This window comes from Cyclopterus lumpus, chromosome 24, assembly GCF_009769545.1.
Source record: "Cyclopterus lumpus isolate fCycLum1 chromosome 24, fCycLum1.pri, whole genome shotgun sequence".
NCBI classification, from domain to species: domain Eukaryota; kingdom Metazoa; phylum Chordata; class Actinopteri; order Perciformes; family Cyclopteridae; genus Cyclopterus; species Cyclopterus lumpus.
The window spans coordinates 16,319,228-16,331,257 of NC_046989.1; the positions used below are offsets into that span (position 1 = coordinate 16,319,228).

The 12,030-nt window shown below is 47.9% G+C and overlaps 1 protein-coding gene across 1 annotated transcript; it reads left to right on the top strand.

Annotated features, from left to right (window-relative positions):
- Positions 1–22: 22 nt before the first annotated feature.
- casp8ap2 (caspase 8 associated protein 2) lies at positions 23–11,842 on the top strand. The gene is made up of 10 exons (XM_034527582.1): positions 23–386; positions 1,638–1,710; positions 2,536–2,610; positions 2,777–2,877; positions 3,123–3,197; positions 3,521–3,636; positions 3,873–6,661; positions 7,695–10,350; positions 10,605–10,704; positions 10,796–11,842. The coding sequence occupies exons 2-10, from the start codon at positions 1,677–1,679 to the stop codon at positions 10,856–10,858; spliced, it is 6,009 nt and encodes a 2,002-aa protein (XP_034383473.1). The 5' UTR covers positions 23–386; positions 1,638–1,676; the 3' UTR covers positions 10,859–11,842.
- The last annotated feature ends 188 nt before the right edge of the window (positions 11,843–12,030 follow it).

Genomic DNA, 12,030 nt, shown 5'->3' on the forward strand with positions numbered 1-12,030 from the left:
CCTCTCCTGCGTCGCGCTGTGATGACGTTGCCGGACAGCGACGCGAGAGCACAGCGCAAAGCCCGCGGGTGGAACAACTTTCGCTCGAGCGAGCTGCTGCCACATCTTTTATTTTTAATTGAAATGATTTCGCTTATGTCAGTTGGCTGTGGGGAGATGTGAGAAGACCGCGAGACGCCGTACAACGGGGCTCACCCCCCCCCCCGGGTTTCACCCTCTGTTTTGAGGAATATTTTCTAAAAAAAAAAAAACCCGAGGAGCCGCGTGAACACACCCACGGCGGTGACAGACCGCGGCGGGAAATGTCGTCACTTCCGGTGCAACGAAGTCTTGGCGCGACATTACAGTTGTAAACAACAGGAGGAGACGTAACGACACGCAAACAAGTAAGTACACCGATATGTGATTCACTAACTGTAATGTGCTACATTCAAGTTCACATCCGTATCCCGAAGTTATCCGCGGAGCACTTTCCCCGGTTGGACCTTTGGTCCTTAACCTCTGACCCCTTTTGGCAGCGCAGGAATTGAGTACAGCGAACAGTGGTCTGACTGAGCCTGTTTATTATTAAGAATAAATAATCTATGATGTTTGTACATTCCAGGAGAAGTTGTGTGTGTGTGTATTCACAGTTTAGGACGGGACGATAGTTAGGTTAGAGCTAGTGGTGATGTCAACGTTAGCTTCGAGCCTGAGCTCAGAGTGTCAAGTATCCGCTCAAGGCCGGGGGGGCGGGGGGGGGGGCAGAAAGTGACAAAAGTGGAGCCATATTCCCACACGAGATACAAACTCAGCAGTCGTGTTACTCTTGTTTCCTCTCTGCCTTGCTCTGCTGTTACAAAAAAAGCGTTGTCCTCTGCTGTGGTCTTTGTTATGTTGGAAGTGAACAAAAGAGGTCCAGCGTTAGCTAGCGACACAGTGGCCGGCCTTTGTTTGCCCACCACAGACGAGTACGGTTAGCTCACCGTGCGTGTTGTGGGTAAACCAACTAGGACATTGCTCAGTGGAAGAACAGACGAACTGACACCTCCATTTTTGGACAACTCGCATACAAAATGAAGGGACTAGTAGTTCCATAAAGTAGTTCTGCTCATTGTTTTTGCAACATTGCCTGCAGTTACCTAATACAACCAGAGGTAATAAAGAGATGACTACCAGGGTATAAACAATATGGAAAATTGACAAATATATATATCCTCAGTTAGTATATCTTGTCATAATGCCCGGCCCTGATTACCAGAGTATGGTGATTTGGTATTGCACGTTCATTGAGTTGGGTGATAAACAAGAGACAGATTTTGTAAAAGCGGCCCAAGTTAAAGTTCTATCCTCCTGGCCGGCAGACATCTTTTAAACTCCATTACTGGTTTGCAGCCCAAAGCCTTGTGTTGAAAATGTATCGTAGCAAAGTAAAAGATGAGATTACACAGATGACATCATCTGGGTCCTTTTCAATGTTACAAGCCAAGTTTAATTGGTGGAGTGCCCCTTTTAAGATTGGTATGGTTACACTTGAATCAATTGAGGATTAATTCAATGTGTTCTTGTTTAATTGTGGTCTTGTCTCTGCTCTCGATTCTATGCTTTGTTTGTAGACTGGTAATAACTATTGATTTTCTTTTGGCTTTACTATAAAGAACTCCTTAAGGAACTGAGCCACAGAGACACTTGGAAGAATGGACAACATGGACACCAACGACAGCTCTGGTCGTAAGTAAAAAAAAACACTTATTTTATTTTATTTAGTGGTATTCGTGTATTATATGGAATGTTGGATTGTAATATGGCTATTTTGGCATATAATAAAGTGCAGATGTCCCTACGAAGGGCTACAGAAGTAGTTTCACTCCAATTCAGTGTCATAAAATGATTGCATATATGCAATTCAAATTGTATAGTCTTTGAAGATGGGTGCCCCAAATATACTATGTACATTTTTACCAGAATTAAAATAATTCAATGTTTTCAATACATGGAGTAGTTTTTTGTTTTCAAAGTAACTATAGATACATATGTTGTACCTTGGGGCTGCACGGTGGTGTAGTGGCTAGCACTGTCGCCTCACAGCAAGAGGGCAGTGCTTCTGTGTGGAGTTTGCATGTTCTCCCTATGTCAGCGTGGGTTCCCTCCGGGTTCTCCGGCTTCCTCCCACAGTCCAAAGACATGCAGGTTAATTGGACTCTAAATTGCCCGTAGGTGTGAGTGTGAATGGTTGTCTGTCTCTATATCTGCCCTGAGATGGACTGGTGACCTGTCCAGGGTGAAGCCTGCCTTCACCCAATGTCAGCTGGGATTGGATAATTAAATGGAATGTTGTACCTTAAATAAATACTAATTCCCGCAATTGTTTTAATTTTATTTGTCAAATGTATGCTCTATATGGCGCCTTTTTATAACAATGGAATGAAACATGTAGCATTGGGGAATAAATGTTTACGTGATTATGGTCAGGACACATTCAAGTCTTACGGAGAGAAAAGGGTTGACAGTAGCTGACGACGTACATTAATAATACATGTATATTACATTCCACAGTCTTTGTACCTGATGCCAATGAGGATTCTGTGGACATCTATGATGGCCTAGATATCACTTTTAGCAGCAATGCAGGTAAAAGTCTTTTCTGAAAGTTTCATTTTGCTCCATTGGGTCACAATGTTATTACTATAAATAATATTCCAGTGCTGTGCAGGTAGTCCGGCACAGATTCCTCGGTCAAACATTGAGGTTTTATAATTGCGGTTTATCATATTTGTCCTATTTTGGTGTATCACAGAGAAGGCATCCCCGATGGCGTCTCAGCTGAAAGAATCGATGGATCTTTATGAAGAAATTGTCACAGAGGAACAGCAGAGCAGAGAGACGTCGTACTCTGAGGTGATTTGCCGTGTGCTCCATGATTCCTTTCTCTCTGTTGACCTGTAACAGTCTGGTGTGAATTGTGAAGTACGGCATTACCTCTTTGGTCATTATTCGGTGTCATACACAACAAAAGTCTGTTAAAGGAGTATGACAATGCTCTGATGCAGGCTTTGCAGAGATCACCACGCTCAGAGATGCAGAATGCTGCTGCCAGCGGGCCAACTATCTCACAGGCCTTTTTCTTTTTTGTTTGTGTGCAGTTGAAGTCCAGACTCCAAGCGGCTCAAAACCAAATTAATGAGTTACGCAGGAGAGTGGAGCAGATGCAGATGCAGGTTTGTGTTATTTTCCTTATTCTTTAGCTGTTTCAAAAAAGTTGTGCATTATTGCTTGAATGTAATTATGTTTGACAGAAGTCAGAAAAATGGAAAAAGCTCATAATGATTTATGTATTCAGATAAAAAAAATGTTGGAAGGCCAAAACTGAAAGAGAAAGTTTTGTAGTCAAATGCATAGTACAAATATATGTTTGAAGCCCCTTCTTGAGGTGATCCTGGAATAATCTGATGAGGGAACCTGGGTATTCCAGTAAAATGGTTCTAAAAACCCCACAGCACTAACATGTTTTGATATTTCCCCCCCCCCCCTTTCTAAACAGAATACAGGGTTGAACACTGAGAACTTCCGTCTCAAAAAGAACATCTCTGCACTTTTACAAACCGCAAGACTAGAGGTGACTCGAAAAGATGCTGAGATTCAGAGGTTGAACCAACAGTAAGTTTTAGCAACAACTTTTCATTTAGAAATCTCCAGAAAGTCGGTAGGCGGAGATCTCTGTTTAGTGCTGTAGGTTAATGTAATTATGAACTACTCCATAATAAGAGGATGTAACAATTCCATGTAGGATTTGTAAAATATAATGCCAGCAGCGTGTTATTTTTTTGTGAGCTCTCTCTCCTGATTGTATTTATGTAAAGTGATTAATACCTTCTCTTTTTTCTTTTTCTCAGATCAAACAAACGTCACCATCATCACCAATCTCACGTTACTAATCTGCGGGATCAAAAATCTTCCAGTCAGCGCTCCATGAGTAGGCCTCCGCCACCCTCTTGTCCTCCGCCACCCTCCTGTCCTCTACCATCCTCTTGTCCTCCGCCATCCTCTTGTCCTCCGCCATCCTCTTGTCCTCCGCCATCCTCTTGTCCTCCGCCATCCTCTTGTCCTCTACCATCCTCTTGTCCTCCGCCATCCTCTTGTCCTCTGCCATCCTCCTGTCCTCCGCCACCCTCCTGTCCTCCGCCATCCTCCTGTCCTCCGCCACCCTCCTGTCCTCCGCCATCCTCTTGTCCTCTGCCACCCTCCTGTCCTCCACCACCCTCTTGTCCTCCGCCACCCTCTTGTCCTCCGCCACCCTCCTGTCCTCCGCCACCCTCCTGTCCTCCGCCACCCTCCTGTCCTCCGCCATCCTCTTGTCCTCCGCCACCCTCCTGTCCTCCACCACCCTCTTGTCCTCCGCCACCCTCTTGTCCTCCGCCACCCTCCTGTCCTCCGCCATCCTCTTGTCCTCCGCCACCCTCCTGTCCACCGCCGCCACTTCCTGCTCCATCCTGTCCTCTTCGGACTTTACCAGCTTCACCTCCCAGGGAGGATCATCCTCCAAGCTATCCTCTTCAACCTCCCAGGAAAGAAAGCAATCTGCCCGGCGGATCCAGCAGGAAGTCCGGTAGCAGTTCATCAACCCGACACACTGAATCAGACAAGCGCAAGTCCAAGCACAGAGACGAAAAATATCAAAAACTACCTGAGCCAACAGATAGGAGATATAGAAGTGTTTCAGATCCCAACAAGGACAGTTCTGCCCCTGACAAAAACAGGTCTCACAAAGACACAGAAAGAAGATATGACTCCAGATCATGTAAAAGCAAGCCCAGATCAGACCGGTCTAAAAGTCCTCCACCAGAGAATGCAGTTCCCCCTGATGACAAGAAAGGGAGCCGAAGTCGGGAACGTAGGCGCGATGCAGTCAAAATGTCCACATCAGACTCTGACCATAGCGTCACTCACAGCTCTAAAGAGGGCCACAGCCGAGATCATAGAAAAGTCAAGATGAGTGATGGACATGTCCGACGTTCAGACTCAAAGGACCGGAAAAGATCGTCTTCATATCAACATGCTGAGCGCGGCAGGGAGTTCTCCAAAGAGAGGGGAGGGGACAGGCTTCCCAAGGATTATGAAAGGAAGGAGGACAGGCGACATGAAGATAAAGTCAGCAGAAAGCACAAGAGGAGCACAAGCAGGGAACGCGAGAAAGCGAGATCAAAAGAATCCGACCGGGGTAAAGTGGACATCGGTAGTAAGGAAAGACGAGAAAAGACACACGTGGCCATAAATAGATCATCCGAAGATCCAAATATCCCTGAGAAAATCACTGTGGAGGAAAACAGTCCAAACAGGAAGCTGTGTTTCATGGAGACATTGAACCTGACCCTTTCGCCAATTAAGAAGCCAGTGTTGCCCTTCGACGACAGCCAGGCTGACCTCACACCAGCGGACATGGAAGTTGGAGACGAACCAGAAGATGAGAGCTCGCAGCCCAACATTGAGGACATGTGTGTGATCGATGAAGTGAACAGCAGTGAATTAGAAGCAGGGTCGGGGGATTTGGCGGAAGAATCCTCGCGCACTCCAAAAAGTTCCAAAAGGGCACGCGAGAGATGCGAGGATGTGAAAGCTGTCCAGCGAAAGGAAGGAAACACGAGTGCCGCTCCTGCTGCTAACGAGCAACTTGGAGACAATTCAGCTCAAACTACCTCAGCCCGTAGCCAACGCCCAGACGCTGCGGAGAATCGGATGACCGTGCAACTCACACCAACCTCACCACCGGTCAGTTCTCTAAAAGCGACAGTTGTCTCAAGAAATCGTGAGGCCAAGCTCGCCTCAGACAGCCAGGGAGATGATTGTGGACCCCTGGAGGCTTCAAATGGTGACGCTGCCACGTCCGGAAGCGTTCATAAACGCCACATGGGCAATTCTTCACAAAAAGTAAGTCCTGGATATAATAAGGTTATGTCTGTTTTTGTTGAAGACCCCATTGTGCCTGATCCAAGTGTGGAGCTGAAGTGTAGTACTCCTAAAGCCGCAGGACAGAAAAGCCTCCCCGCGGATTCAGGCGAAGAAGATTCACCCTTAAGGAAAACGCATGCAGCTGAAGCCGTCGCTGACGAGGCCAACCGCGGAAGTGAGCAAATTCCTCCCACTATTCTACCTCAGGACTGCCGGCGCGGACCGTGTCCTCCTGCGTCCGTTTCCAGTCACAAGAAGGACGCCTCTCGCTTGCAAGGCGGTCTTAAAGACGCAGAGGCTGTATCCAGTACAATAAGCCTCGACTCCCTTCCACAGGAAGGGCTGAGTCTGCCTGAGGCCATTTACGTTTTAACACGGGCAAATGAAGACAGCAATGACAGCAGTAGCATCGCTGCCGAGCCGAGCTCTTCTACCGGCTGCATCGGCGTGTCTAAAGTCAGCAGCACGACGGGGGAGCCGGCGGCGGCGGAGAAGTACGCCGGCCTCGCCTTCACGCCTAAAAAGAGCTTCATTCCCCGAAAGAGTCGCCAGAACAACGTCGAGCCGTCCAGCTCGATGCCGCTACTTCACGATGAGGACTCCATGATGAACACGCTGAGCAATCTGAAGAGGATCCCCGATGTCATCAGCCCTCTGAGGAGCCCAATACGGATAACTAAAAGAAGTCATCTCCATCTTCATGGCAAGCCAAGTCATGTCAAGAGCCTTCAAAAAGGTAACGGTGGCCTGTTTATAAAACAATACGTCCGTATGAATTAGATGTATTCCTGTTACCTTGTGGTCACAACCTGTCTCTTAATCAGGATTTCTTTGTCAGAGCTTGACCGTAAGGGTTGCCATTGGCAACTATTTTGTGATATTGGCTAATATTACTTGCTCTTTGGCAACCGGTTTCTAACATGTATAAAATAGGGACAGCACAGCAAACAACAAAAACAGTCTTTTTTAGCTGTATGGGAGAGGAGGGTCAGCTGTCTGAGCAGTAAAGATGGATAATGAACTTTAATGCTGAAGGGCCAATGGATCCGCGGTGGTAATCAACACAAGGCTACGACTACATTTAGTTTGGTTACTGTTATAAAGCCTTTGTTCATTTTTGTCACTTTTTATTATTAAGCTGGCGTTTAACCGCATGGTATTGTGATTACTCCAAATATATAAGGTGACTTATTTTTCAGTTTCAGCAACTAAAAGTTGCCTAAAAACAATTAGTTGTGGGCCCTGCTTGGGCAGATAGCGGTTGAATTCAATCATTATCTTGATCGATCCAACCTCGGAACTAAATGATCTCATGTACTCAAGATATCAAATCTGGAAGAGGAACTCCACTGATTTTACACACCAGAAGTTGTTCCAAGATAATGACACATTTTAAGTTATAATCACATGAAAAAAAGAACTATAGGAAACCAAGACTGCTGCCAAACTATGGAAGCCCGTTTCATATTGAGAAGTTTTGTGGTGATTAGAATGTTTGTATCTCAACCTGATGATTACATTATCTTTGTTTGTTTTAGGATGGTTGTTATTTGTTTGTTTTTTTAATGACATTGAGGGGGACTATTTTTGTACTTAATTTAATCCACATTACATTCTCTAATGGCAGTAACAGGTAATCATGTACTGCACCTCATAAATACAGGATACCGATCTTCTACAAGAAACTTTGTAATAAAGAGATATTCTGATCCCTAATCATGAGACGCTGAATGTCTCGATAAACTTCTCTTGCTTTCTCTCCTGTGCAGATTTCTCCAGCAGTCCTGTTGACGCCAACTCAAAGAAGTTGGATGTAAACAAAGAAAACAAGTATCCGGGTTCTCCTGCAAACCATGACGCCCAAACCCCGGTGGACAAGGAGTCCGACCCGCCTTCGAGCCGCTCCGACAACGATCTGGAGGACGGGGAGATCTTAAGCGAAAGTGACGAGGCGGCCGGAGGTTCTCCTGTTCCTGCAACCAAGAGGGCGAAGTTAGCCCCACCCGTCGGAAACAAACCAAGTCCTAAGAATTTGTTGAAGAGGAAGTCTGAAGCCAAGAGTGTCGCCATTAAAGAAACGCCGGGCGTGTCAACGCGAAGCCCAAAGAGTCGCTTTAAAACAGTTTGTCCCGCGGCAAGCAAAGCCTCTTTTTCCAGCACAGAGGAAGTAATGGGGACATTCAAGGCCGTTCGTGCTGAGATCCGGAAAAAGTACATGAAGCTCCACAAAACCTTCCCCAAGAAGAGCTTCTACGGCGTGATGGAGAATTTCCAGGAGTCTTTTTTAGAGTTTGTTGATGGCGCTCATTTCGGCCAAATATGCGGTAAGGCAGAGGAGCTGAAGTCCAACCTGAAGAAACTGATCGCATCCGTGTTCGGCAACGTATCGAACAACGGCATCGTGAAACGCATCTTTGAACAGCAAGCGGTCGACCTGAAGCAAAAGCTGTGGGACTTTGTAGATGTCCAATTGGACTACTTGTTTAAGCACATTCACATGACCCTGAAGAGCCTTTGCAAACCAGCAAGAGCTCAACCTGAGGACGACAGAACCAGTGGAAACGAGAAAGTGTCCCGACAGCCTCCCGCAAAAAGGCCTCAGTGTCAACAAGCGGAGGCAAAGTTGGCTTCGGCCAGCATGCATCGAACGCGCCCCGGTGCTGTCGTGCCGTACAAAACCGGCCTTGGAAGCAGAGGAAAAGACATCCGAATCCCACGTATTGAAAGAGACAGAAGGGTTGACCCACGCCCCACGAGTAACCCAGATACACAAACCGTGGCCGCCTTCCTCCCACCGAAAAACATCCATTCAACTCCAGAGAAAAAGAGCAACGTGCCGTCGTTGGTCGCCTCCCAGAATGGCTCTTTGCTCGACAAAACCGACTTTGAGCTTCTCACGGAGCAGCAAGCCTCCAGTTTAACGTTCAACCTGGTGAGGGACACTCAAATGGGGGAAATCTTCAAGTGTCTCCTGCAAGGGTCCGACCTGCTCGAAACCGGCGGCATCGCTGGGGACGGCACGGCCTGGGCCCTCGGTACGCCGAGGAAGGACGGGGAGAGGCTCATCGGCATCACCACGCCAACTAAGTTTGACTCTCCGTCCAAACTGCTGTCCCCAATCAAATTCGATACGCCCTCAAAGCTCATCGCGACGTGGGCCAGCATCTCCCCCCGCAGGCTAGTGTCCCCGCGATCCAGAGGCCGGATCCAGCTGAATCCGGCTTTATTCGATGAAAGCTGCATGTTGGAGGTGCCGTCGGTGAGCCGGGCGTCACTGCAGTCGTGCTCGGCCGCACAGAGGACCTACTCCATTCTCGCCGAAGACCTGGCCGTCTCCCTCACCATTCCGTCGCCGCTCAAGTCCGACAGCCACCTCAGCTTCCTGCAGCCGTCGAGCATGCGCCTCATGTCCACCCCGGACAGCGTCATCAGCGCTCACATCAGCGAGGACGCTCTGCTGGACGGGGAGGACGCGTCGGAGCAGGACATTCACCTGGCCCTCGACACCGACAACTCCAGCTGCTGCTCCAGCAGAAGCAGCAGGAGCAGCAGCAGCAGCAGCGAGGTGCTCGCCACGCCTTTCGTGTTCAAGCCCGAACTGCCCATGCAGGCGCTGGTGATGGAGAAGTCCAACGATCACTTCATCGTGAAGATTCGGAAGGCGACCACCGGCGCAGACACCACGCTCACTGCGGACGACAGCTTAAATGGGACACTAACGGAAGAAGGCCACGGAGGAGACGACGCGGGAGCCAAAGACGACGGCGGTCTGTTTTGGGGCGGTCAGGCTGTCGCCGACGCGGATGTCACATTAACAGAAGAGTCACTCCACGAAAAAGATTCATCAACTCGACAGCATACCTCTGAGGATTCACAGAAACGGACAAATCCGCCCAAAGCTACGTCAGACAACCGGTTACACAACGGTTTTCAAAGCCCCGATCATTTCTCTGGCCGGGTGAGCCGGGCGGCCAGCAGAGAAGAGATCGCAGTCACCGCCGGCGAGAACGCGAGGCGCAGAGAAGATGCGACGACTCGACCAGGACCCTCGAAAGCTTTTTCGTCGAAGCGTCGGGAAAGGATGAGTGGCTCCGAAAGCGCGTCGGATAACAGTCCGCGTGGACCAGCCGGAGGCTTGGAAACAAATCGGGGGAGCCAGGTGTCGCCGTCGCATGCTTCGGGCTCTGAGGGGGATGAAGCGGCGGGGAGAAGCGACAAAGGTAGAAAACTGAGGAGGCGCCAAGAGAACTCGAGATCCAAGCGGTTCAGGAAGGAGGAGGAGGAGGACGCGGAGGAGGTGGTCGTGTCCGACTGCAAGAGAGACGGCGGTGAATCCAAGTCCTCCCCGGCATCGCTGTCCCCCAACAGTCTCTCTGCCAAGAACGTGGTCTGGAAGAAGGGCGAGGTGGTGGTGGCGTGGACCAGGTCAGTACTTGGTCCGGTATTCGTTTGTTCCCCTTGCTCAGGACTTTGTGAATAACCGCTTCAGTATACATATAGCAGACACACATTTTGACCAATCCTCGCAATAATAGTCAAATTTGAAGTGTTTGGAAATGATATGTGACATTTACTTTTGATCCATTGAAGAGCAATCTGTCTGTGCGAGCAGTTCTTTTGTCCCTGAAAAAGATTAATGCTCATCACCAGTATTCTGCTCCTCCCCCTCTCCCCCCCAGAGATGAAGATCGAGCCATTCTCATCGACCTGAAGATCAAAGGTGCCTCGCGTGAGACTTTCTCTGGCTTGTCAGAGAAACTCAATAAGCCATCGGAGCAGGTAAGTTCATCTCTTCTGTCTGTTGTTGTAGTTCTGCGAAGCCATACGACTGTGATGGAGCAATAACCGTTTGTGTTTCCTCTTTCACCAGATCGCTTACCGGTTTAACCAGCTCATGAAGCTTTTTAAGAAGCAGGAGAAGATGGACCCGTGATCCCGTTGACGGCGTTATCGCAACAGTCCTTTTGTATTGCAGCGTTCCCACGCACTCGCCGTGGCACGTTGGCTGCTGTTCATGTGACGTGGTGCTGGGAGAAGTGAACGCAGCACGGGGGGGGGGGATATCACAGGATCGATCCCTGCGTAGGTCACTGTGCCGGTCAACATCTTGAGCTCTGCATCGTCCCAGCAAGACAAACGCGAGCAGACGTTTTAGCCCAGGGTGGTTTTTCAACCAAAAGTTGTAAAACTGTCCGTATAAGTATTTTGTTCTGGATAGTGAACTGGACCGGTTGGAAAAGAACCCAAAGTTTAAAATATATATATATATATATATATATATATATATATATATATATATATATATATATATATATATATATATATATAAATGATTGAAAAGGTTCCTACAATCAGCGGTATAAGCAGTCATCAGTTTTACCGTTTTTGATGCACTTTGGGGTTTTTAGGAATCTACACTGCAGTCACTCAGTGCAGCATCTTAAGCCGCCTCCCTTCTCTGACTGCAGGTGTGATTGACGCATTGCAACAATAGTAGTCTCGACTAAACATGTGTTCTTCTCAATACAGTTGGGGGACAAAACAACTGCCTTCGGACTATGATACTTCCAGGTTCAAGTGTACTCAAATGTTACTAAAAGTAGTCGTGGGCGCTCCGTGGAAACCACTGGAAGCATCACCCGTTAGGAGAGCTTGAGCTGTGGGACTGACACAGTTCTGGTATGGATCTTATTTTATTGGATGTTTTTGTATTTCTGGGGGGGGGGAGTGGAGTGCTTGAAATAATAATAGGTTGTCCAATTGATGTACAGGACAGTACATTCATCTGTTACTACAAATGAACATTTTATCTGTGGGCCTGAATGGCTTTTTCTTTCATTCACCCTATCGCTTGTGAACAGAATGGAATGCAATAGTGTGTGTTGTTCTTTACTGAAAATAAAGTTTTATTTATTTATGCCGCTGTCTTGTTGTTTTTATTCATTGGATTAACGACACTTAAATTGGTGGAATACACTATCTCCACCAGTCGAACACAATCGGCATATACTGTGTTGCCATGACAAAAATATTTACGAAGTGGGCCACAAAGTGTGGAAAATCGAGGCTGGTGCCTCGGGGTTCATATCACTGGCAGCCAGTAAT

What these genes read in the sequence shown, in the direction of transcription:
- casp8ap2 (XM_034527582.1), top strand. Translation starts at nt 1,677, where the DNA reads ATGGACAACATGGACACCAACGACAGCTCTGGTC. An exon ending in GTGGTGGTGGCGTGGACCAG is followed by an intron (nt 10,351 to 10,604) that starts GTCAGTACTTGG and finishes TCTCCCCCCCAG; the next exon opens with AGATGAAGATCGAGCCATTC. An exon ending in TCAATAAGCCATCGGAGCAG is followed by an intron (nt 10,705 to 10,795) that starts GTAAGTTCATCT and finishes CTCTTTCACCAG; the next exon opens with ATCGCTTACCGGTTTAACCA.